Source organism: Anguilla rostrata, chromosome 4, assembly GCF_018555375.3.
Source record: "Anguilla rostrata isolate EN2019 chromosome 4, ASM1855537v3, whole genome shotgun sequence".
Taxonomy (NCBI): Eukaryota; Metazoa; Chordata; class Actinopteri; order Anguilliformes; family Anguillidae; genus Anguilla; species Anguilla rostrata.
Window position 1 is genome coordinate 23,173,403 of NC_057936.1, and position 23,382 is coordinate 23,196,784.

General features: G+C 42.1%; 3 protein-coding genes and 1 long non-coding RNA gene across 6 annotated transcripts in view; 3 read left to right on the plus strand and 1 right to left on the minus strand.

The window, feature by feature from the left end:
- The window catches only part of abca7 (ATP-binding cassette, sub-family A (ABC1), member 7), a 25,135-nt gene extending 12,354 nt beyond the window's left edge, over positions 1 to 12,781 (plus strand). The window contains exons 25-50 of the mRNA XM_064334049.1: positions 20 to 222; positions 1,236 to 1,350; positions 1,504 to 1,527; positions 2,535 to 2,680; positions 3,006 to 3,130; positions 3,217 to 3,309; positions 3,634 to 3,796; positions 4,803 to 4,897; positions 5,036 to 5,068; positions 5,176 to 5,281; positions 5,628 to 5,702; positions 5,808 to 5,977; positions 6,191 to 6,368; positions 6,723 to 6,838; positions 7,432 to 7,576; positions 8,114 to 8,237; positions 8,475 to 8,604; positions 8,711 to 8,834; positions 8,967 to 9,029; positions 9,239 to 9,345; positions 9,638 to 9,779; positions 9,895 to 10,029; positions 10,141 to 10,244; positions 10,361 to 10,453; positions 10,876 to 11,119; positions 11,352 to 12,781. Coding sequence (XP_064190119.1) covers positions 20 to 222; positions 1,236 to 1,350; positions 1,504 to 1,527; positions 2,535 to 2,680; positions 3,006 to 3,130; positions 3,217 to 3,309; positions 3,634 to 3,796; positions 4,803 to 4,897; positions 5,036 to 5,068; positions 5,176 to 5,281; positions 5,628 to 5,702; positions 5,808 to 5,977; positions 6,191 to 6,368; positions 6,723 to 6,838; positions 7,432 to 7,576; positions 8,114 to 8,237; positions 8,475 to 8,604; positions 8,711 to 8,834; positions 8,967 to 9,029; positions 9,239 to 9,345; positions 9,638 to 9,779; positions 9,895 to 10,029; positions 10,141 to 10,244; positions 10,361 to 10,453; positions 10,876 to 11,119; positions 11,352 to 11,669 — 3,371 coding nt within the window. The 3' untranslated portion in view covers positions 11,670 to 12,781. The remainder of the gene's footprint in view (positions 1 to 19; positions 223 to 1,235; positions 1,351 to 1,503; positions 1,528 to 2,534; positions 2,681 to 3,005; positions 3,131 to 3,216; positions 3,310 to 3,633; positions 3,797 to 4,802; positions 4,898 to 5,035; positions 5,069 to 5,175; positions 5,282 to 5,627; positions 5,703 to 5,807; positions 5,978 to 6,190; positions 6,369 to 6,722; positions 6,839 to 7,431; positions 7,577 to 8,113; positions 8,238 to 8,474; positions 8,605 to 8,710; positions 8,835 to 8,966; positions 9,030 to 9,238; positions 9,346 to 9,637; positions 9,780 to 9,894; positions 10,030 to 10,140; positions 10,245 to 10,360; positions 10,454 to 10,875; positions 11,120 to 11,351) is intronic.
- LOC135252884 (uncharacterized) lies at positions 12,378 to 16,017 on the minus strand. 2 transcript variants are annotated; one of them, XM_064331507.1, is made up of 3 exons: positions 15,138 to 16,017; positions 14,325 to 14,536; positions 12,378 to 13,045 (listed from the first exon to the last, which is right to left on the minus strand). In XM_064331507.1, exons 1-3 carry the CDS (start codon positions 15,750 to 15,752, stop codon positions 12,862 to 12,864), a joined length of 1,011 nt encoding a protein of 336 aa, XP_064187577.1. In that variant the 5' UTR covers positions 15,753 to 16,017; the 3' UTR covers positions 12,378 to 12,861. The 2 variants fall into 2 exon arrangements, with proteins under 2 accessions (XP_064187577.1, XP_064187576.1); XM_064331506.1 differs by having other exon boundaries at positions 14,325 to 14,539.
- LOC135252889 (uncharacterized) lies at positions 13,041 to 16,472 on the plus strand. The gene is made up of 2 exons (XR_010329490.1): positions 13,041 to 13,244; positions 16,013 to 16,472. It is a non-coding gene; the product is annotated as an uncharacterized LOC135252889 (long non-coding RNA).
- Positions 16,473 to 17,091: 619 nt separating this feature from the next.
- r3hdm4 (R3H domain containing 4) lies at positions 17,092 to 22,827 on the plus strand. 2 transcript variants are annotated; one of them, XM_064331509.1, is made up of 8 exons: positions 17,092 to 17,330; positions 19,289 to 19,455; positions 19,821 to 19,942; positions 20,465 to 20,579; positions 20,956 to 21,041; positions 21,545 to 21,630; positions 21,785 to 21,840; positions 22,514 to 22,827. In XM_064331509.1, the coding sequence occupies exons 1-8, from the start codon at positions 17,281 to 17,283 to the stop codon at positions 22,615 to 22,617; spliced, it is 786 nt and encodes a 261-aa protein (XP_064187579.1). In that variant the 5' UTR covers positions 17,092 to 17,280; the 3' UTR covers positions 22,618 to 22,827. The 2 variants fall into 2 exon arrangements, with proteins under 2 accessions (XP_064187579.1, XP_064187580.1); XM_064331510.1 differs by lacking the exon at positions 17,092 to 17,330 and adding an exon at positions 17,943 to 18,139.
- Positions 22,828 to 23,382: the final 555 nt, after the last annotated feature.

Here is a 23,382-nt window from a genome sequence, read left to right on the forward strand (position 1 = left end):
GTTTCCCCTCATGCTCTAGATGTGGCTGCGCTGTTGGCACTGGCACGGCGTCACATACCTGAAGCGCAGCTGGTGGAGGATGTGGGCAGGGAGGCGGTGATCAACTTCCCACACTCAGCTGCCGAGGACGGCAGGCTGGCCTGCTTTCTGGCCATGCTGGATAAGCGGTTGGGGGAGTTTGGCGTCACCAGCTACGGCCTCTCAGACACAACTCTGGAGGAGGTGAGGAGATGGTTAAACAAAATGGAGTCAAACAAAGACTTTCTGCATGATACACACTTCAGCTGGCCTTAGCTGACCAATGATAACCCCAACTGCAACTGCAAGTACTTACTGGCTGGAGCAAGGATTCTTCTTAACAAAACCACAATTTAACTACAGCTGGAGGACAACAGCTTGATGAGTTCAAAATTCCGTTTTATGGTTCAGGGCATTGGCTACTGCCTGCAGCTGTTAGAGGATTGAAATTGTAGGCGCATCCATTCTTTCTGAATAGTTTTTATGGATGAGATGCATCCAAGACTTACTGTGCAGATTTTATGGAAACACCTATGAATAGTGGTTCACTTTTATAGCCAACCTTTTAGTGTAGTTGTAATGTATTTCATTCTATTATACGATTTGACTATCATCAAATATTATATTGCAAAATATATACATTGCCTCTACATCAAATGAAACAAATTTTAATATAACAGAAAAACAAATAGCTATGTATTATTATTGTATTTATAATGATATTAAATGAAATTAAAATTAACTTTTCAAGTTAAGAAGGTAATTAAGTCTATTCATCAACTACAATATTTACTTTTTTTGTCTGTGGAAACATATTTCACATTCAGAGGTTAAAATTCTATTCCGTTTTAAATTGCATTTGTGCCTAATGAACTTGCATGTTCTGACTGCGAGATACAAGAATTGCATGCACTCGTGACCTGAGGTGAGGTGCATGGGGAACTATATTCGGCCATGACTTAAGATTGACCTACACAGTGCGCTGGGATATTTTTGGTGTCCACGCAACCTTGTGTAACTCATGGTATTACACGGTATTACAGCAGATCTACAAGAGCTTACCTTAAGCAGGTTAATGTAGTTGCTGCACTGGATACACACCATCATTTGAGATGATTTTGACCATTAAAAAACTCACATCATCATGTTTGCAAAAACTCACATTTGATCACCTCGCCACAAATAGATTTATCAAACTTAAATTATTGCAATTTTAGATTTTTCTGAAAGTGGCTGAGGAGACAGGGGTGGACGCCGACCCTGAGGAAACGCGCAGTAATCCTCCCGTGCCTGTGGGTCAGCAGAGGGACCCAGCCGAGGAGCCGGAGACAGGTGGCCTCACGTTGCACCTCCTCTCTGCTGTCCCTCCCCTTGCTTTGCCTCTATCATTCAGACTCACATCTGTTTGTAAAGATAGTTCTAACTCCTGTTCGCTTTTGACCTCCGTCTTCGTTTCTACTCTCTCTGTTTTTTTACTGCTGCCAGGAAGGAAACGGCTGCGAATGCAAGGTACTTTTAACATGAGGAAATGGCAGTCAGAAAGACGTCCATGCTTAAAGCTGCCTGCGATCTAGTTGCCTATATCATGCCTGTCTTCACCTTCTAAAGGCTGCGGGCAGAGGGGAGAGTAACATGACAAGACCAGCATGCTGTCTGTCTAAAATGTAAAAAGGATCAATTTTGACTGTGTCAGGGTTCTGTGTCTTCCCCCTGTTATTCCTGGTTGGGCCGCCAGATGGCGGCACCTCTGCTTTGTGTCTTGTTTAATTGTTTTATTGTTTTCAATTATCCTATTATTGGTTGCTTATTGTCTCGTGTTCCCTTCCCTCTCTGTGGCCTGATTGTTCATTGTGCCCTCCTGTGTCTCGTCTGCTTTGTGTCTATTTAAGTCTCCCTTCTCCCTGACTCAGGTGCTGGATCCTTGCTTGCTTCTTGCCTTATGCCTGCCCGTTGCCTGTTGCCTGTTCCTTGCCTGCCCGTTGCCCGTTGCCTGTTGCCTGTTCCTTGCCTGCTCGTTGCCTGTTGCCTGTTCCTTGCCTGCTCTGTTCTCTACGTTTTTGGGACTTTTGTATTTTTTTGTTTTCCCGCGTTTTTTGAAGCTTTTTCTTGGTGATTGTCATAGCCGCCCTGCGAGGTTTTCTGTTCCCTTTGTTCCCTGTTTATTCAAGTAAAGTCTTTGTTCTTCCCACTTTTGGAGTTTTGCGTTTTTCCCTGCACTCTGCATTTGGGTCCATTCCCGCGCCCCCCCTGACAGACTGTGTCTCTCAGTCAAATGTGATTCTTATTTATTTTAAATGGCAGCACTTCACTCCACCGAGTTTCTGAATTTTTAAAGTAATTATTATAATGATTCCAACTTGACCCAGCATTTAACATCACTCAGACACAACTGCTATTATTTAGCATCACTCTGAATCTCCTGCTGTATTGAAGTGAACTGCAGTGGTTGCTAGGCGATGATACGCTGCCAGTGACTAGAGCTCTCACACTGCTAGCCTCGTGTCTGTCACCCACAGAGCCCCTAGAGACGGATCTTCTGAGTGGGGACGGGCGGGGCGGAGTTCCCCGTACAGGGTGGGGCCTGACCCTGCAGCAGCTCCGGGCGCTCTTCATTAAGAGGTGGCTCTACGCCCTCCGCAGCCGACGGGGGTTCTTTGCTCAGGTAAGGCACTGCAAATAAACAGGGAAAATAATTGTACAGATGACATATGTCTCTTACAGGAAAAAAAAACATGTAAGAAAATGTATTTAAATAAAGGATCTTATCAAGGTATTTCAACACTTCACAACATATGGGGTAAAAATACACTGCTGTGTAATATATACATCACTGTATTCTCAAAACAGTTCACGTAGTTATAATATATTGCAGTATTTTCTATTTCTGTAAGGGATTGTGACAGCATGTGATGTAAAATTGAGGGTCCAAATGAAGCCAAAAAAGGTGAAGGTGCTTAAGGTGAGTGTTGTGTGCTTGGGTCCTCCAGATTGTCCTGCCAGCTGTGTTTGTGTTGATCGCCCTGTTGTTCAGTCTGATTGTCCCACCTTTCGGGAAGTATCCTGCCCTGGTGCTCCAGCCTTGGATGTATGGAGAACAGTATACCTTCATCAGGTAATGGCCTCTCCTCCATCGTACATATCACTCGCATAATATTCGGAGTCCCCTCTAACTTCTCTTTCTGACATGGTTTCCTCCAGCAATGATGCCCCCGGTGACCCAGAAATCCAAAATTTACTTGATGCTCTGTTGGACCCGCCCGGGTTTGGGACTAAGTGTATGGAAATCAGTGGGTAAGACGCACCGTCTCGCTCACTGTACACCTCGGTCACTCTGTTCTGCCTGCCCTTTGTTTCACTGACTGACATTTGTTACCCCTTTTCAGTACTGCTTTCTTTCCACTGTCAATGTGCACTACAGCTGAGGTGATGTGGTAGTGTTAGCAGAGCCATGGCAGTATGTTTGGAGCTGTCTCTGCCCATGTTTTATGACTTATTTCCAGTTGTGAACTTGAAGGGGGGATTGTCTGCGTGGTGGTAGTGGGAGTATTAACCCTGCGGTGTGGGGGCAGTGCTGGGCTTCTCTCAGGCAGTGTCTCACAGTCTGCCATGTAACAGCAGGGAGCCCCAGTGCGCGGAGGGGGAAGCCATGTTCCACAGGCCGCACGCTCCCGCACGTGGCAGCGCCAGCCAGGGACTGGAGCCGTCCAAGCCGCACCTGACTGCCCAGTGGAGCAGCTCCACGACGTCAGGCAGAGAGCTGCACCGTCACACTGCCCATGCAAGCATCGCACCACCACTCAGTCAGATCCGCTCACGACCATCAACCCATCACACATCATCACACCACCATCATACCATCACACCACCATCACACCACCATCACACCACCATCACACCACCATCACACACCATCACACCACCATCACACCACCATCCACCACCATACCACCATCACACACCATCACACCCATCACACACCATAACACCACCATCATACCACCACACACCATCACACACCACCACATACCACACACCACACCCATCATCACCACCATACCACCACATCACCACACACACACCATCACCCCATCACCCACCATCACACACCATCACACATCATCACACCACACTCATACCACCACATACCACCCACACACCATCACACCATCACACCACTATCACACCACCATCATACCACCACACACCATCACACCACCATCACACACCATCACACACCATCACACATCATTATACCACCATCATACCACCACACACCATCACACACCATCACACATCATCACACCACCATCATACCACCACACACCATCACACACCATCAACACCACCACACACCATATACCACCACACACCATCACACATCATCACACCACCATCATGCCGCCACACACCATCACACACCACCACACACCATCACACCACCATCACACACCATCACACATCACACCACCACGCAGTCAGAAATCCCTGAGCCTCTGCAGATTAAAACTATTTCAGCCCACTTTCTGGTGTGCTTTTTGAGCATACTGTGTTCAGGATACAGCATTTTCATTTATGCAAACGCCTCTGTGAACCCATTATGCAGCCTTAGAAGTCACTGAAGTCGTTGATGAAACTTGTGTACTGTGCTCTATGATTATTTTATTTCTACCATTGAATTCTAATGGCTTGCTCTCCATTTGACAGGCATTCTTGCTGCTCCTCATGTTTGACAAACTGTTCGCTTTATCACAACTGAACCCTTTCTACTTCACTATGTTCCACAGATTAAGAGACTTACTGGGGACATCCTGCAGAACCTGACCGGCCGCAATGTTTCTGATTATTTGGTCAAGACCTATCCCCAGATCCTGAGTAAGAGGTATGGGTAATAAGGATTTTACTTCTGCTCAAGTTATTTGATTGGAGCTAGTAACTGAACTTGTTTCCTGTGACTGACATTTTGTTGTTTTTTCATCTGTACCTGGCTATTCTGCTTTTCTCTCTGCACATATCTTAGCCTGAAGACTAAGAAGTGGGTAAACGAAATGAGGTGAGTCATTGGATAGCACTACCCAATGACATTTCTGTAATTATTCCACATAACTCGTCAATCTCTATATCACAGGGTTATAATATGTGGCCGTGTTCCTCTTGTAGATATGGTGGGTTCTCTCTAGGTGGCAGCAGTGCCCAGCAGGTGCCAGAACTCCATCAGTTGCAGGAATCTGTCCTAGCAATAAGGACCAGGTTCAGTGTGGCACAGGTAGGCCTTGAAGACATGTGCTACAACATATTCTGTCTTAACACTTTGAAGAGTAGGTTTTTAAATATATATATATATATATATATATTCAAAATTCTAAGTCAATATTCTAGAACTCCATTGCTTTCAATTACCAATAGTGATTGTTACATCAGCATTAGAATGTTCAGTTAACAGCATTCTGATCACTTATTTGTGATCTTATACCTTAGAGGGTTAATGCCTGAAAACTTTCTCCTCCCGTCAATCATGCCTCTCCCTCACTTTTCCTTTGTACCCTGGTCTGCTGATTTAATCTCGCATGTCCTGTACTCCACCCGACTGACTCACTCTCTCGCCCACACAGAACAGCTCACTGGACAAACTCCTGCACAGGTTACCTGAGATTCTTGGCAGGCAGCACAGCAAACAGAATGTCAAGGTGAGTGACAGAGGAGTAATAATCACTGTCGGGGAATAACCCTGGCCGTGTAGAGACAGTGATGTGCTGTGTTGGGTGGTCATTAAGCAGTTTCTGTCCTGTCAGGTGTGGTTTAACAATAAAGGCTGGCATGCCGTCACGTCTTTTATCAATGTGATGAACAACGGGCTCCTTCGTGCCAGCCTACCGGCAGGGCCAGAGAGAAGCAGACATGGGATAACTGCCCAAAACCACCCACTCAACCTCACCAAGGAGCAGCTCACAGAAATGGCAATGTATGGTCATTCTCTCTTTTAACTGTCTCTGTGAAGCTGTACTGCTTGAAATGTGCTATATAAATAAAGCTATTATTATTATTATTATTATTATTATTACTCCCTGCACCCCTTCCTGCAGATATGGCATATTGCCAATTGTCTCTCTTTTTATATGAGTTAGTTATACTCTTCAGAAATGAGCGTACATGTAAGATTCTCCCTTCCGTACAGGATGACTACCTCAGTGGACGTTCTGGTGTCCATCTGCGTGATATTCGCTATGTCCTTCGTGCCTGCAAGCTTTGTGCTCTTCCTCATTGAGGAGAGGGTCAGCAAAGCCAAACACCTGCAGTTTGTCAGCGGTGTCAGGCCCCTCCTCTACTGGCTGGCTAACTTCACTTGGGATATGGTCAGTCACCACCAAGCTAACAAAACATTCTCACAATGTTGCAGTCATGTCGGGGGAATGTTTTAACATTGAAAAAAAACATTCCAGTAACATTGTGAGAATATTTTGTGTTAGCTGCGCACCTACTCAGTTCATCTGTCTATTAGTCCTTTTCATAAAATCCTTATATATGCCTTTCTTAATGCTGTAAAGAAGACATAAGCTTCTTTCATACAATCAACATATAAAAGCAGTCACTCATCTATTTTCTTGAACTTAATGCATGTCTGCCTCTTTTGCACTGAAAACCATTTTTAAGTAAGTTTTTTGATACACCCAGTCATAATGTCTACTGTTATTTTATCTTGTTCATAGCTGAACTACACAGTGCCAGCTACAATGGTGGTCCTCATATTCATCGCCTTCCAGCAGCAGTCATACGTGTCTGAAACAAACTTGCCAGCTCTAGTCCTGTTACTTCTGCTCTATGGGTAAGATCTCTAGAAAGACACCTTTGCTTTGATGGGTTTCATTTAATTAGGTGAAGTCACGTATGTTAAGATTAATTTTCTCAGGGGCATAGTGTTAGCAATTCATTTGTGGCAAACCACAGTAAAACTCACAGTGAGTTATGTGACTGTGGCCCTCATTCACAAAAAAATTCTTAAAAATATTCCTATGAAAAACCAATATGGGATTCATGACACATGTGCAGACCTTTGTTTTTGTGCATATCCCAGGTGTATGAGATGATGAAGGCTGACTGTTTGTAAATTTTATGCGCAATCCTGTTCATGTGATTAGCATAAGGAAACAGCCATGAACAAATACAGATAAGAAAAAAATGTTCTTGGAAACATTTTACGATCAAATATGATTGTGAATGAGGCCCAGTGAGTATATATCTATGTTTGCTATTTGTAGAGAGGATCTTAAAATTTAAGACATCTTAAGAATGCCTCTGCTACAGTATGTCTCAATTTATAATTATGGGTATACAGTGCATGCTGTTGTTTTGCAGTGCAGCACACCTGTACTAATCAGCTCATGTCTTTGTCGTTGTGTCACCCTGTACGTACGGCAGCTGGTCCATCACACCGCTCATGTACCCAGCTTCCTTCCTGTTCAGTGTGCCCAGTACCGCCTACGTGGTCCTCACGTCCATCAACCTCTTCATCGGAATCAATGGCAGCATAGCCACTTTTGTCCTGGAGCTGTTTGTAGATCAGGTATCGAAATGCGCTCTGCTGGTGAAAATTTCGGCTTGTCATCAATTCAGAGATTAGAGGCTCGCAGTTTTCTAAAGTTTCTCACACTTAATTTTCTAACCTGTGCAGCACATGAGTAAAAGGTCCTTTTCTTTGCGATTTGAATGGTATACATACGTTCAGTAACAAAATCCTTTTATAAGACTCACCCTTGGACGTCCTGCTTAGGTTGCAGGTTGTTTGTTGCCTTTTTATATGTTTTAATATCGCAGCATTTCTTAAACACGGTCGGTTGTAATTGTGAGGAATGCATTGAGGATGATTTGACACACACATTTAATTTGACCTCTAATTTGATATTTAATTGTTGGATTGACAGCTCCATTGATGTCCGTGCAGATTTCGTGTCATTTTAACTGGACTGTTAAAATTTGTTTTCAGACTCTGTGTATTTCTATTATACCTCTCTTCAAACTCCTCTAGAACAATGAAAATGCTTGCCTGATGCAGAACTCCAGTATGCAGAAACCCTTGATTTTGGGCTCTCTCTATTTACAGCACCTGAATGATGTAAATAAGATCCTGAAGAAGGTCTTTCTGATCTTCCCGCATTTCTGTCTGGGTCGTGGGCTCATTGACATGGCAAAGAATCAGGCAATGGCAGATGCTTTCCAGCGCCTAGGTACGTGATATTCGTGCAGGTCTAAGACAACAGGCAGAAATATAGAAGGGTAAAAGGTAGTCAAATGTGGCTGACATGTCTTGGCCGCACAGTCTTGGTTTTCACATGAAACTGAATAGCACAGCTGCTACCGGAGTTCAGTTTGAGTGTGACATGTAGAAGTAGGAGCAACAAGAATGGATTGAGTCCGGTGTATAGATGTAATGCATCATCTCCTTTGCCTCTCTTTGTCCACAGGCACCAAACAGACCCTGGATCCTCTCTCCTGGGACTTTGTAGGGAAGAACCTGTTTGCCATGGCAGTAGAGGGTGTGGTGTTCTTCCTCTTCACTGTGCTACTTCAGTACAACTTTTTCTGCAGTTGCAGGTATAGTGACAATGACAACACACCCAGCCTACGCTAAATATCTAGGTACATCACAGTCTCAGGTACACTCAAAGCCGCTGTGTTCATGTGAACCTTTTGTTCACAGGTCCTGGTCTGACCCTGATCTGCCCCCTTTGGGCCCGGAGGACCAGGATGTAGCCAAGGAGAGAGAGAGAGTGAACAGCGGGAGAGCACAGATGGACATACTGATAGTGAAGGAATTAAGCAAGGTGAGTCAGATTAAGAACCTGCCATCAGTGAAGGGATATGTCAGATAAAAGGTTGCCAGATACAGTGTCTGCTCTCTGCTGGTACTCTGCTGTTGTTTTGCGATATAACCTGCATCTCTTATGCTTGTTCAGGTGTACAAGGCAGGCAGGAAACCTGCAGTGGATCGTCTCTGTTTGGGGATTCCTCGTGGGGAGGTGAGAGGGAGACAGAAAGTGCCATTTCCTCTTTTCTAGGCCTGTTTTTATCCAGACATTGATACATATGGCAGGAGTACACAGGGATTAGAGCAGATGCACATCATACAGTAGTGTGGTGAGCCAACCCCGAAACTCCTCTGCTGTGTAGATTCAGTGCATGTAATGGGCAAAAGGCTGCATGTGGCTTTCATTTCCCTATCTGCTAGTGCTTTGGGCTCCTGGGGGTCAACGGTGCTGGGAAGACCTCCACGTTCCGCATGCTGACAGGAGACACCTCTATCACCTGTGGAGAAGCTTTCCTTAGTGGCCACAGGTCAGTCCTTCCCACCAGTGTGTTTGTCTTACTAGTCCTGTGCTAGTTAAGAGTATTGGCATGCAAACAAAATCTAAGGTAGCGCTTGTACAATAAAAAAAGGAACATAAAAGAGAAATTATATCCCTGTAAATCATATAAAAGTATATAGCATCAGAATATTAAGTATTCTATTCTTTCCTTAATAACTAAAAAGTTTAAATATATAATCTATAAATAACAAATAAATTAATATATAAACAATCTGCACAATAATAACCATTTGGTGGATCATTTCTTTTATGAATGGCAGTGTCCTGACTGAAATGGAGAGGGTTCACCAGCTCATGGGCTACTGCCCACAGTTTGACGGCATTAATGACCTCCTGACTGGCCGGGAACATTTGGAGTTCTATGCAAGATTGAGAGGAGTCCCAGAGGAGGCCGTGGCAAAGGTACCAGAGCTGCTATCTCACCTTGGCTCTGTATTTCTTTGTTAATGGAAAGATCACTTCATTGCAGGACATGCTGTCAGTACGATTTACACCCTCTGTTCTTTGGCCCTCCTAGGTAGCACAGTGGGGAGTGAAGAAGCTTGGCCTGACCCAGTACTCTGAGCGAGAAGCAGGTGGCTACAGCGGGGGCAACAAGCGCAAACTCTCCACTGCCATTTCCCTCATCGGGGCTCCCCCCGTCATATTCCTGGTGAGTGGCTGTGTGGTTCGGCACACTGCTGCGGAGTGACTGGTTGTGTTGCAGTCATTACAGGTGTGCGCTCAGTGCTGCTGTTGTGGAACGGCTCTGCTTGTCTTACAGGATGAACCCACCACAGGGATGGACCCCAAGGCCAAACGCTTCCTCTGGAACTGCATCCTGAGCGTCATCAAGGAAGGAAGAGCTGTCATTCTCACATCGCACAGGTAGGGGGCATTTGTGCACTAATGCATTCATTACAAGTTACTGTATACCATTTAGTGGATAAAAGAAGTGTATTTGTTATTGAAAGGAATATTTTTTACGTTTTTCTGTTTAACAGCATGGAGGAATGTGAAGCTCTCTGTACCCGAATGGCCATCATGGTGAACGGGAGGTTCCGGTGCCTGGGTTCAGTACAGCACCTTAAGAACAGGTACTGACTCCTGTGGGTGATTGAGGCCAATAGGGCAGTTGGAGAATGGATTTAAATACTATTGTTGTCCCCTGGACTAGTGTGTCTTTACCTTCTTCTAATATGGTAAATGGTAAATGGTAAATTGACTGCATTTATATAGCGCTTTTATCCAAAGCGCTTTACAATATGCTTATCGCCAGAGCAGTGGTAGTGTCTTGCTCAGGACCTTCAACGCCAGCGGTTGAACGGCAACCCTCCGACTGCCAACAAACGTCTTACTCTGACTATGTCCCAGTTTGCAATCTGCAAAATAATATCAGAAGATGGGACTGACAAATTACTTCTGAATTCAATAAATGACTTCTTAAATTCTGAATTTAAAACCCTGCAAACTTATGTTCCTAAAAGACTTTTTCTCTTTGACTCCCTCCACTGCCTAGATTTGGAGATGGCTACACCATCATCCTGCGTTTGTCTGAGCCGTCCGAGGAGCCCTGTCCTGTGGACTCCTACATCAGGACCTCCTTCCCCGGTATCGAACTGAAGGAACGGCACCACAACGTGCTCCAGTACCAGCTGCCCACTCACGCTTGCTCTCTGGCCCACATCTTTGATGTGCTGTCCAGCAACAGCGAGGAGCTGGGTATCACAGACTACTCTGTCTCCCAGACCACCCTGGACCAGGTAGAAGGCTGAAAGACCTGGCTTTTCCTGGCAAGATCTTGCCTGGATTCATACATGTGTAACATTAGCCAGTCTACTTACAAACTGATACTGAAGCTACAATTGTGTGACTGTGAATCAGAACAGAGTTTCAGCTAAGTTGATGAACATTATTTATTCAAGTCTGAATTTAAGGATTAAGAGTTGCAACAGATAGAGGCTGAACAAAGACAACCGATTTTGTCTCCCACAGGTGTTTGTCAACTTTGCCAAGGACCAGAGTGACGACGACCAGCTCAGGGAGGTGTATGTAAATGCAGCGGTGGAGCCAGTTCAGCCCATTCAAAAGAGACAGACGGAGGTCAGACCAAAGGAAGCTACGCCAGCTACACCAAACGGGACGATGCAGGGCCCCTCTGCCTCTTCGAAGCCAAAGTCACAGCAGAAGCAACATAAGCCCAAGAAAGGGTCTGTGGCCAGTAGAGCACAGCGCACAGAGGAGACTTCTGGGAGCAAAGACCCTCTGACACTGTTCTTGGTGGACAGTAGCACACAGGAGACCAAGGTGTGAATCAGATGGGACACAGATGTGAGAGTCACGGTATGCCAGATGCAGCACTAAGAATGTCTCAGATGCCCTAAAATGTCTTTGCTGTGTCTAGGTGAGGGAAACTGCTACCAGCTCGCTCAGCTGATTATGTCTGAGTTTGGTGCCTTGTTAGTACTGTAACATAGCTGTACTTCTGTTCATACTGCAATACCTTTATCTGCAAACCTCGGCTGCTAATTAGGTATCATATGTCAGGTGTGTTGCAATTTATTTTATATGCTTTCTACATTTCCAGTTCAAAAGAATCTTCAGTATGATTCTTATGAATATTGAATGAAGGCATCACATCAATTAACACAGGGTACCAGGTGTTTCGCACAACACACAGTTCTTCACTGCAACATATGCCCAGTGAGCATTTGTGTGAGCCATAGCACTCTGAATGGGAATACTGGTCATGGTTATATTGTTGTATACTAGTCGATCTGGATGAAAGTCTACAAAAATAACTGAACCAACTGCTGCTTTTGATATATGATTCATATTTTGCACTGAGAGTATTTATTTTAAGTCAATATGTGTTTGTGCAGATCCAGTGTTTTACTTATTGGTTTTACTGGAATTGTATTTGTTCTTCACAAAAAGTGGTAAATGGTAAATGGACTGCATTTATAAAGTGGTTACACTTCTGACCTTTACACAGCAAAAGGTAGACGCACAATTCATATGTACAAGACTCCAAACATTCCCTTTATTAGGTCAGCTGTTACTTATACAATCATGACTTTTATGATTTTATTATGTCTTATTACTTTTTCCAATTTTAACAACCATCTCTTGCATTCTATTGCACTTGAGAAGACACACCTGTGAATCAAACAAAGATGTAATGTACTCAAGAATGCACCAATACATCAATTTAACTGGTACTGTGCAGCATGTATATCAGTCTGTGGTGATTAAAACAAAGACTGATATTTATACCCAATATATTGTATCAAACGTCAATGTATTTATTATATTTATTATATTTTAAAATTTCTGTACTAGAATATGGATGTACTTATCTACATGTCTGTAAATAATGGTGTATATATGCAGAAATATGAGAATAAAATAAATGGGTAATAAAATGTGTGTTTTCTGGCCAAAATGGGAATCGTGATAGCTTCAACTGAGATTAAACAACTGCAAGTGTGTGGTGTACTTAATGTTATGTATTGTTATTGCTTTGTATTTGGCGGACAAGAGTGAGGTTCCTCTTGTACATGCTGAGGGTTACCGGCTTCTTAATTCCATTTGAGGGCTGAAATGAGCCCTGCAACTCTCTTTCTGTCTTCATAGTTTTCATCCTCGGACATCTAGCTGGCTGGGCCCCAGAGCACCTTTGCATTTCTCTGGGGATGTTAAAAACAAAGCAAATAGTAAAAGACTCATGACTCATCGCTGTTCCTGGCTTGGCCTGAATAAGGTGGGGAAATCAGTGACCTGATCACATCTACAAAGCACACAGTGTCTCAAAGGCCACCGTGTAGGGAAAGCACCACATGCTTACCCACCTGAGATGGGACCATAGTCATGATTAAGAAAACCAAAGTAAGTGGTTAAAAGAAGGTTTCAAGTGAGAACGATAAGCACAAAACATCTGTCATAATCAGATGCCCTTTTTAAAAGCCAATGCTATTTTATATTATATATATTATATATATAGCAAAAGTGGTTATTCAACTACAATAATCGGGGGCGACATAGCTCAGGAGGTAAGAGCAGTTGTCTGGCAGTCGGAGGGTTGCCGGTTCGATCCCCCACCCTGGGCGTGTCGAAGTGTCCCTGAGCAAGACACCTAACCCCTAATTGGTACCTTGCATGGCAGCCTTTCACTGTTGGTGTATGAGTGTGTGTGTGTGTGTGTGTGTGTGAATCGGTGAATGAGAGGCATCAATTGTAAAGCGCTTTGGATAAAAGCACTATATAAATGCAGTCCATTTACCATTTACAATAACTATAAAAGAAGGCTTGTCTTAGTGCTATTGTGTGATAAGCACAGCATGACTAATTGTGGAGTCAGGATTTGAAATATGGAGTCAGGATTTGACATATGAGAACATGGTTTAGAGCACAGTCTGTCCTAATTATCCCCAGCCTAAACTTTGGAGTAATTGCTTTCACTCATTTTGAGGCATTTATTTTCCTTCCTGTTGATGACTTGGAAGCTGCCCATCTGGTTTTGTAACCTCTGCAGATACGTGAATGAGTGCATACTGAGGTGTGGAGTACTGATTGACGTGATTTTTAGAAGGATGCAATTATAGCTGCTCTGAATGTACAGCCAGTGATCACTCACAAATCACTCCTCATTTTCCTTGCTTCGTCCCAGGTCACTGTGACACTGTGCCTACGAAAGGGGTGCTCACCTAAACTAAATCAAACTCATGTCTTCGTTGCTGTGTTTATTGCATGTCCTTGGTCATTTTACATACTGGACTGCCAATCAAGCCTAGTATTCATTTATTTCAAATATTGTGAATATAATGGTTGTATTTTCTAGAGTATGAACACTTGATTACCAGTAGTTCCCTGGAACATATGGTATTAGAGAAGCAGTGGTCTGTAGTAATTTTTCCTCTTCTTTAACTGACAGGTATGTGATGGCAAAGAGAAAAAGTGTATGCTTACTCTGTATTAAGGCCTGGCAGGTGGATCAGCCCTTCTCTGAGTAATTGAAGAGTAGCAGACAGGAAGAGATGATCAGGGTATTCGGGTACTCCTATCTCACTCTCCATTTCTCTCTCTTTCCCCTTCTTTTTGTCTCTTTTTCGTGCTTTTAATCTCTCAAGTAGCTGCTCTGTACTGTGTGCTGAGACATCTGGGAGCTTGCATGGAGGAACCTTCTGAAGAGATAAAAACAAAATTCTGTTTACACTCAACAATACATTAATCACATTACTCTTCTGTATTTATGTGCTTAGCAGACTTATAGGGTGACTTATAGCATGTGTGTGTAATAGCATTTTTTTACCGTACCCAGAGCCGCCATCAAGGGGGGACAACCAGGTATCTTATCCTGGGCCATGGGGAGGGGGGTGGGGGTCAATAGTCGGTGAACTTGTAGTAAATATAACTGTCCCAGACCCAGGAAATAAAATAGTGTTGTAATATAATGTTTTAATATTATTCAGCCCTGGGCCTGGAAAATTCACCTGGCAGCCCTGACCTTACCCATCTAACATGAGTATACTTCGGAAATGTGTTTCTCACCAGAACAGCTGAGATATATGTTTAACATTATACACGTGTATTGTGTAGATATCTATTAGCGTGACTCAATCAATCAATGATGCCACCACTGAGAAAAGTAAAGCTAATATAGCTTTTGCTGTAGTCAGAAGTAAATTACTTGATTTACTGAAAATATGCTATAGCTTCCCAGCATTTATTAAATTAGTCAGAACACAAAATAAAGTTTTAAAACAATTAAATGGTCCTTACACATTCAGAGGTCTTAGTTCCATCTACCAGAGATTTCCTTTTCTTCAAGAGAATCCTTGGAAATGGTGTTACAGTTTGTGAGGTCTTAATCGGTATGGAAGAGCTTGTCAGGACACCTTGTTCTGAAACGTTAATCAGGGGCAGTGAAATGTGAGATGCTGAGATCCCTGCATTGTGCGAGTATGAGGGAAATTTGTTGGATGGTTTAGTAATGGGAGGAAATGATGCATTCTTCACCAACCTGGGTACTTCTGATTGGCCTTGCCTCAAACTCTTGCTCTTTTTGCTGACCTGGGCTCTTGGCTGCCACCTAGACGTTTGACTCAGTCTCAAATTTCTAACTTTCTTGCTGTCCAAAGCCATACCTAAACCATCAATGTCCCTTTCTTCTGCCTTCCTTGGCTCCATACCACCTGCTAAGACAGACTGAAGGTCCACACAGATTTTAAAAACTGAGTCTTCGGTTTTCTCAGGTGTCTTGCAGATAGTAGGATGTGCTAACTCTATCACGCTTGAGCTTATTCTGTTACCCTGAGTTAACTTGATTAGTGAGGTCTTCAAGGGCAAAGCACATCTCACCACATCCACCACCAGCTGTCTTGGCTCTCCTGCCATGTTGCAACCAGGGCTTAAATGTTATCTTTTTTGCTGTTGGTATGTCCTCATTCTATTCCACAAGATGAATCCTGAACTTGGTCCTTCTCCACCACAACTTACAAATCAAACAGTAGATGATTAAACCAATTTGGAAGATGTTGTCAAATGATGTTCACATCTATTGAATTCGATTTTAAATTAGCCAGTTCTTGTCTGTTGTTGAAGATCCACAACTTTATGAACAGTTTTTTTTCATTCTAAATATTTGTGTTTTTCAGCACATTGACTGTCTTCAAGAGCTTATACTTCTTCAGCTGTATTCCTCAGATGTGTAAGATAAGCAGCCCAGTGATGGATCTGATTCAAAGCTTTTCTCATGTGGCAAATCAAAGTTTTAACATTCTTAAACAACACTCAACAACATCAAGCCAAGCATCAAGAAGCTTAGCTTATAACCACCTAAGCAAAAGTATATAGTCTTCCAACACCGCTTTTCCCATCTTGCAATGAAGTTCAGAACTGTATTACATTTTGTACCAGCATCAGAGTGGACAAACAAAGAAAATGTTATCTATAACTCCTCCTGTATTCAAACAATCTGTAGACCACATTTTAAAACTCATTCCAGCATGGATGACAGTAACCAAAACATTGCTGTTATGGAAACACCAGCTTCAAGGAAGTGAAAATGGTTGAACAGTGGTAAGATACACGCTAATAAATCAAGCACATTTTACATATGTTGTGTTTTCTTTGGTTTTGGATTGTTTCGTTGTCTGGTGAAGCCTGGAGAGGTTGTGTTCACAAAATAATATAATGACTACACAGTTAATTGGTGTAGTCATTGTATTAAAACATGGTTTCTGGAGTGAAAATTGCTAACTGACCTGAAAGTGAAAACAAGAACCAGTGTAACCTGTGGTTGTCCTGGACCAGGGTTGGTCACTCCCGTATTAGACTTATGACATAGTATAGGCTAGAATATGGTGGTGTAATGCTACTTTATCCAGCTGAAAAACATTTAGTTCACTTTAATTTAAATTTACTATAATAAACTACTATAACTACTATAGTCTATAAGTTGAATATTTCTGCTAATATCATAAAATACATAGATTACAATATGAATATGCAAATAAACAAACAACAACCATAATAATAATTATGGTTGTTGTTTTAGGACACAATACAAAAATATCGCTTAATTTAATTTTATGGAAAAATATTCTCTTAGATTGTTATTGACATAGAATATCGATCAAGTTCATTGTGACCTGCCAATAGGCGTTGTCTCGTTTGGACTTCCGCAAAGCTCGCTTTGCTTTACTTGCTGCTTGGCAGTCAGTTTGCTGTGGCAGTCTTGAAAGCCGAGGAAGGCACTCGCTTTCCAGCTGACGTTAACAGTCTAAGACAGACAGCTAGCTAGCTAATCACTTTAGTAACCAAAACTACCTTGAAATTTGGAGAACGAGTTTTCCTAATTTTGTGTAAAAAAAAAAAAAAAAAGTTTAGCTAGCTAGCTGTCATAAGTTCTTCGCTTTGTAAAATGGTTGTGTTGACTAATAACAATAGCAACAACGAAGAACAAGATTATATGTAAGTTCAATGGGCCTGGGTATTGCTGGCGAGCACCGATGAATTCAACCGTTATTTTTTAAATAATGTTAACGTTAACTTGCCTGCTCTAGGTAAATGTTAACTAAATTGTGAGGTTGCGTTGGGTGAATTGGTTTCCAAGACGTCTTGTTTGTTACTAGCGAAATTTACACGGGTAGCCAGCGCTATAGATTAAGGCACTAAGCTATATATTTAGCTATTTACTTAGCTGGTTATTTACGTATTGCTAGCTACTACTACTTAGCCAATAATAGCCTAAGTGGATGCATGTCTTAATCGTTATTGGAAGTTTAACCGTTATTAGATATTATAATTACCCGCTAGACTGTTTGGGTTGCTAGCTAGTGCTAGCCAGTGTTTATTTCTGACGCCATTTTGAGGTGACCGTCATTACCGAGCTGGGTAATTAACGAGGCTAAGTTGTTAAACTGGCATAGTAATCATAGCTAGACGCGAGCTCCGACTTGCCTGTTTGTGTCTACCTGGTCAGTTGACATTGATTGACGTTATTCAACCTAGGGAACCTATGAAATAGCTAAACGTTAGTCTACCGCTAGCTATAAGCTTCTACTACCTGATTGCTAGCTGCTAGCCAACAAGCTAGCTAACTACAGACAGTACGCTAACCTGATACTGTGAGCTCTGAAATTAGGTTAGAGTGTTACTGGCTGGTTGCTCTGACCTATTTAGGTTGATGGCGTTGGCCAGCTTGCGTTGAATTAAGTTAGCTACTGCTTAGCAATCATGGGCTTTGTTGGTTCTACCCTTGTTTGGATGACTTTAAAGCGGTTAGTATCCGTGTGTTATTCGCAGGCATTCAATGTGTTGATAAAAGAATGCTGCTCAACTATATATTTTTTTATTTCGACAGTCTACGCCCATACGCCCATGTAGAAATGGGCGTGGCGACCAAACCAGTAATACCTCCGCTAAAATTGTACTCAACATGGCAACTGGCTCTTTTTCTCATGAATCATTTGTGATTTTATGAATCTTATATCATATTGCATACACAAATGTGTATTCATTGTTCTTTCACAATCTGTTCACTAATCTTAAGAATGTGTGTTGTGAATTTCAGAGCCTTTCTTTTTTTTTTTTTTAGTTTAGGAGGCCTATGAATTCATTGAAGTGTTTAAAATGCATGTGAAACATACCATGTAACTACACATTATGACATTGAGACCACATATTACGGGATGTAAGTGATGTGACTGTTCTTTCATCCATTCATGAAGTATTTTATGAATAGCAAAATCTGGATATAGTGAATGTGTGCTCTTTTAATTTAATTAAAGAATCCATGATACCAGAGGTTGCCTAACTCGAGCAAGGTTAAAATGGGTTGAGATTAACCACAAAAAAAATTTTCAGGACCTGTTTAAATTCAAGTACGAGTAATGAAACAGGTTGAACCTGGGTTATCTGTGTAGCCATCTCAGGGGTGATGTTAACAGTTTCATAGGTAATAGCTCTGCCATCATGAGTACTGGCCTTCTACAGCTGGCAAATCCATTATGTTTGCTGCCATTAGTCAGCAGAGGTAGCATACCAAGTAGAAACCTGTTTTTCTGTTAAGGTCATGGAAAGACAGGGTTAATCAGTGCTTCCATTTTAGGACAATTTTCTCCTGGAAATGTATGTGTGCTAAATGAAAGAATGATTTAGGAGCACATCTGCTGATTGGGATGTATTAAATTTTTCAACTTATGAACACATTGTGCTCTTTGGAAAAAATGTTTGCATAGAGCCTTGAAAGAACTTAATTTGTGAAACAAGTGATTTGAACCTTTTCTGTCCTCGGGTTTTGAGAACATATTAAGGCATCTAAAACCAGCCAGGGCACCATAAGCCCAAGAACCTTTGCTTTACTGAGTGCTGAGTGTGTGCCTTCTTGTATAATTTGTGCTATTCTTAGCATGATTTATGGTTCTCAGATGTCTCCCTGCCCTGATTGAAGAGCGCCACAACTCATCACCTGGCTCACCAGCCAAACGTGTGTCTCCTGCCAAGAGGAAGCAGTTCTTTATCAACCAGGCCATACGCAACTCTGACCTCACACCCAGAGCCAAAGGCAGGAAGAGCCAGAGACGACAGGAGAACAGTAAGGCTTCATGTCATCTGCCCCCACGGGCCTCTACTAATCTCACCTTGGATAAATTCCAAACCATTATTTTCACTGATGATAATGATAATAATGCTATGATAGATTATTGTTGACACTGTAGATGTCATTTGAAGTAGCATGTGGAAACCATTATTTGAGCGTTATTAGAAATGTTCGGTTTTGGAAAAGTACAAACTGTTTTTTTGGTTTCAGCATATCAGCTGATTCTCTGATTAATATTGACAGGCCCATATGCAAACCGAGCTGTGTACCAAATCTAAGTGCATCTCAGAGTATTTAGCATAGTTCTGAAGACTAAAAGTTTATATTTCTGTTCTTCCGCTACAAAAACAAACAAACAGCTCGTTACCTGGCCAACCTGCTGGAGAGAGATGAGTGCTCCAAAGATGAAGGTGAAATGTGTGGGGACCCAGCCTCACCGTCCATTTTCACAGAGGCATGTAACAATGGAAACTATGTGCAGGTAGGCCTCCAAACCGGCAGACACCGATGACTGCTTAGCTTCAATGCCCTAGTAATTAATCAGTTAATTAGAATGCTTTTCTCCTTTTTCTTCTCAATTTGAAATCATGCACTGCAATGCTCTGTGTATTGCATAACTTTGTCGAGTTAAATGACTTCAGACACTTGTGATCTCCTTTGAAGGATGTAATGTCAGCTGTCACACAGACATGTGTCAGTGGATGACCATAGAGGCCATCCATGCACTAGAACAGTGCCATAACAGGATGAGTTACCCAGAAGCTCCTCATGATGCCACCTTTAGTTACAAATACTGGACATTTGGTGTCATGTCCTGTCAGTGAACATGTTGTGAATAACAGAAATATGTTGTGTTCACCACTCCAGGACACTTCTTCTTTCTGACTGATTAATTTTCCATTCTTGTAAAAATGGTGCATTAATGGTATTCTAAACCTCTTAATACCCAGCTTTGGCCAAGGTTCTGTATGCTGAGATTTCAAGCTCTCTCCTTATCTCACAGTCCTGGAACGACTTCATGAATCGCTCCGGTGAAGAGCAAGAAAAACTTCTGGCTCTTCTGGAAGAGGAGGCCAAGAGGAGCGGCACTGCGAAGCTCCCCAAAGACCAGAGAGAGGGTTAGACAGTGTTGCCATTGCCCCAGGCCAGGGACTTAACCAGACACGCCAAGTGAAGGGTCAACAGTCATTAGTTTGTGATGTCCTTGTCAAGTACCTTGGCTTATTGTGTTAAATTTTTACCACATAACACATTTTATCACAAGGGGATGTTTTTACCAGAAAGAACCAGGGTACAGTCAGCATTGTTGCTTTCTAATTGCCCTGGAAAGTAAAGTGACATCTGCATTTAGCGTTTGGCAGGATCTCACGTGATCTGGAAGCACATTACTTGTGGTGAAAAAAGTGGTGTTTATACTGAATCCATTTTTTTCTGTGGTGTCTCTGAGTTTGGGGTGAGATGATTGATTCCATGTTTCGTCTGCTCCCTCCTCAGTGGACCTGGCCTACAGTGCTCAGGACTACTTTCAAAGGATTGACCGAAGGCTGCGAGCCACACTGAAGCGCAAACAGATTCCCCTTGTAAGCACTGCGGCACATAGACAAGTGTTTTGAGTTTAATCATTAGCATATAGGTGCTTTGAATATCTCGCTATTCAGGTATTGCACCCACTTCATCTATCCTGCCTCCGGGTTTGAGGTCTCGATAGCGGACGCCTGTCTGTCATGATATTGTGATTTTATGTAACCCTGAACATGGGGAGTTTAATCGTAAGAAGTTATGTCACCATTTGTTCTATTGGAAAGCAGTATACTGTAGTTAAAATGTTTTGCTAAAAAAGCAAACATCCTCCTAAGGAAATATTGTTTATGTTCATAGTTTGTATGAATACACTAAAATGTGATGCAAGGTCGATGTGAACGGTGCCGATTATTTGTATTGGGAAATGAAAAGTAATATTGTGAATGTCTCTAGAGGAAATACTGAAGCTACTGATAAGGTAAGGTACTCTAGGGGTGTCTTTCTCCCATTGGTTCTCCCTCTTTCTCCTGCCTCATCATGTACTCCCACTCTGCTCACTCAGGGGACATTGGAAGTCCTGGAGGAGGATCTGCTGCGTTTTTTCGCAGCTCAGCCCCACTCTGTTTACACCACTAGGCTTGGCAGCAGGTGTGTATGGCTCAGAGATGCTTTAATCCTAACGTGCATCCTGGGACAGTTTAAAAGAGTTGCCCGTTTCGTTTGGTACCAGATATTTTAAGTGTTTTTAATTTATTCTAAATTTGTTTTTTTAAACCTTTCCTTTGTGCACTTTTGTAATTAGCTTTGAGAGACTGCTGCTTCATGCTGTCTGCCAGTATATGGATCTAGTTTCAGCAAGTAAGTACTTCTTACATTGAGAATACTGTATGATTTTTAACCATAGTCAGCCCTGACGTGACACATGAGTTTTGAAGTTTGAGAATTTTTAGGTTCATTTATCATTTCAGAGCCGTACAGTTTCTAAAGCCGTGGTCTCTCTGCAACCTGTGTGCACTGAACTTGGAGATACTTTGGAGGGTTGCCAAGAGACCACTAAAGTAGCTGTTGGAAGAAATCCATCAACCATTAACTTTGTAACCATTAACTTTGTTGTTATGAAAACAAACAACCAATGGGAATACATACACTGGTCTTAAATGCCCATTTATATTGTTTAGTGGTCACACAATTGATGGCTCATTTATATAGTTTAAATTTCAATCACAATTGAATGATGACATATTGCTACTTAAAATCAACAAGACACATTAAGCTTATAACAATTATTACAATGGTTAAAAACTATACTGTCTGTATATTGTGTATCAGAATAATATTTAGTAAATCATTTCTTTTTATATGATGTGAATTATGAAGACCAACACAACTGTAATCATTAAGTCACAAGTCATGGACTTAAGTGTCAGTTCTGACCATCAGAAATCACTGGAAATGTTGCTGGCGAGAGCCAGAGTTCATAGCACTTTGTCTGTTCAGACTGTCCCTGACTTTTCTGCTGGGTTCATTCTAGGTTCTGACTGCAATGGTGCTCGTCAAACCGAGGTGGTGAACAAGCAAGATGAATTCCTGCCCCCGAGTCCGCTGCTGTCAGCCTACCTGGAGCAGTTGTTATAAGGGGGGGGTAGTGGAGTGCAGCCTGTACTTACATAGCCAGTACAACTTCGTTAAGCAGCTTTAGAGTGAAGATAGGAGGTTTGCCTGTTGTGAATGTACTGTATGTTGTGCACTTGGATGCCATGCCAGAAAAATGTAATGGAGACAGGCTTGAGAGTGTGTCTCACAAAATACATAAAGCTTCAGGTTGTTCATCCTGCCTAAAACTTAGTTTGGATGGTGTGTTTGTCCTTGTTTTTGTGAGCAGCACAGCACATCCAAATAGGAAGGTTTTGAGTTTGCACATCATTAATATACTGTAGGTGTGAATACATTATCATCAGACTGCATCACCTACCTATTCTTCCCTAACGATGGTACAGGGTACATTCAGGTCTGTTTCTGCATGAAAAAAAAACCCATTTAATTTCTTCTCATCTATCTATTTAATTTAGATAATATGCTTATAGTGTGTTTTCAGTTTGCGTTTCCTATAGAATTCAAAATGGGGCTAACTTTGGATAATTCACTTCATATCTATGAGCTGCTTATTGGTTAGAACATGTAGGAAGATTATATAGCCATACTTTTCAAAGTTACATGAATGCCAAATGGTCAGTGTTACAGGATATAATTAGTTATATGAATGTTTTTTCTGGCCTTATTTTAATATCTAAGCAGTTCCGATCTGGATCATGTCGCTAAGCATCGTTCCAGTAGTATATGTACTGTATAAAAATTTAGTAATAGCACATTAGAAGGTAGAAAACGATCAATATGAATTCT

Coding starts and splice junctions, on each gene's coding strand:
- LOC135252884 (XM_064331506.1), bottom strand. CDS start 15,752: ATGGCAGGAGAGCCAAGACAGCTGGTGGTGGATGTGGTGAGATGTGCT. Junction 14,540..15,137: donor GAACTAAGACCTCTGAATGT/GTAAGGACCATT, acceptor TTATCTCTTCAG/AAGGTTCCTCCATGCAAGCT. Junction 13,046..14,324: donor CTGCCAGGCCTTAATACAGA/GTAAGCATACAC, acceptor TAACATCCCCAG/AGAAATGCAAAGGTGCTCTG.
- r3hdm4 (XM_064331509.1), top strand. CDS start 17,281: ATGGTTGTGTTGACTAATAACAATAGCAACAACGAAGAACAAGATTAT. Junction 19,456..19,820: donor CCAGAGACGACAGGAGAACA/GTAAGGCTTCAT, acceptor ACAAACAAACAG/CTCGTTACCTGGCCAACCTG. Junction 21,042..21,544: donor AGCGCAAACAGATTCCCCTT/GTAAGCACTGCG, acceptor CTGCTCACTCAG/GGGACATTGGAAGTCCTGGA.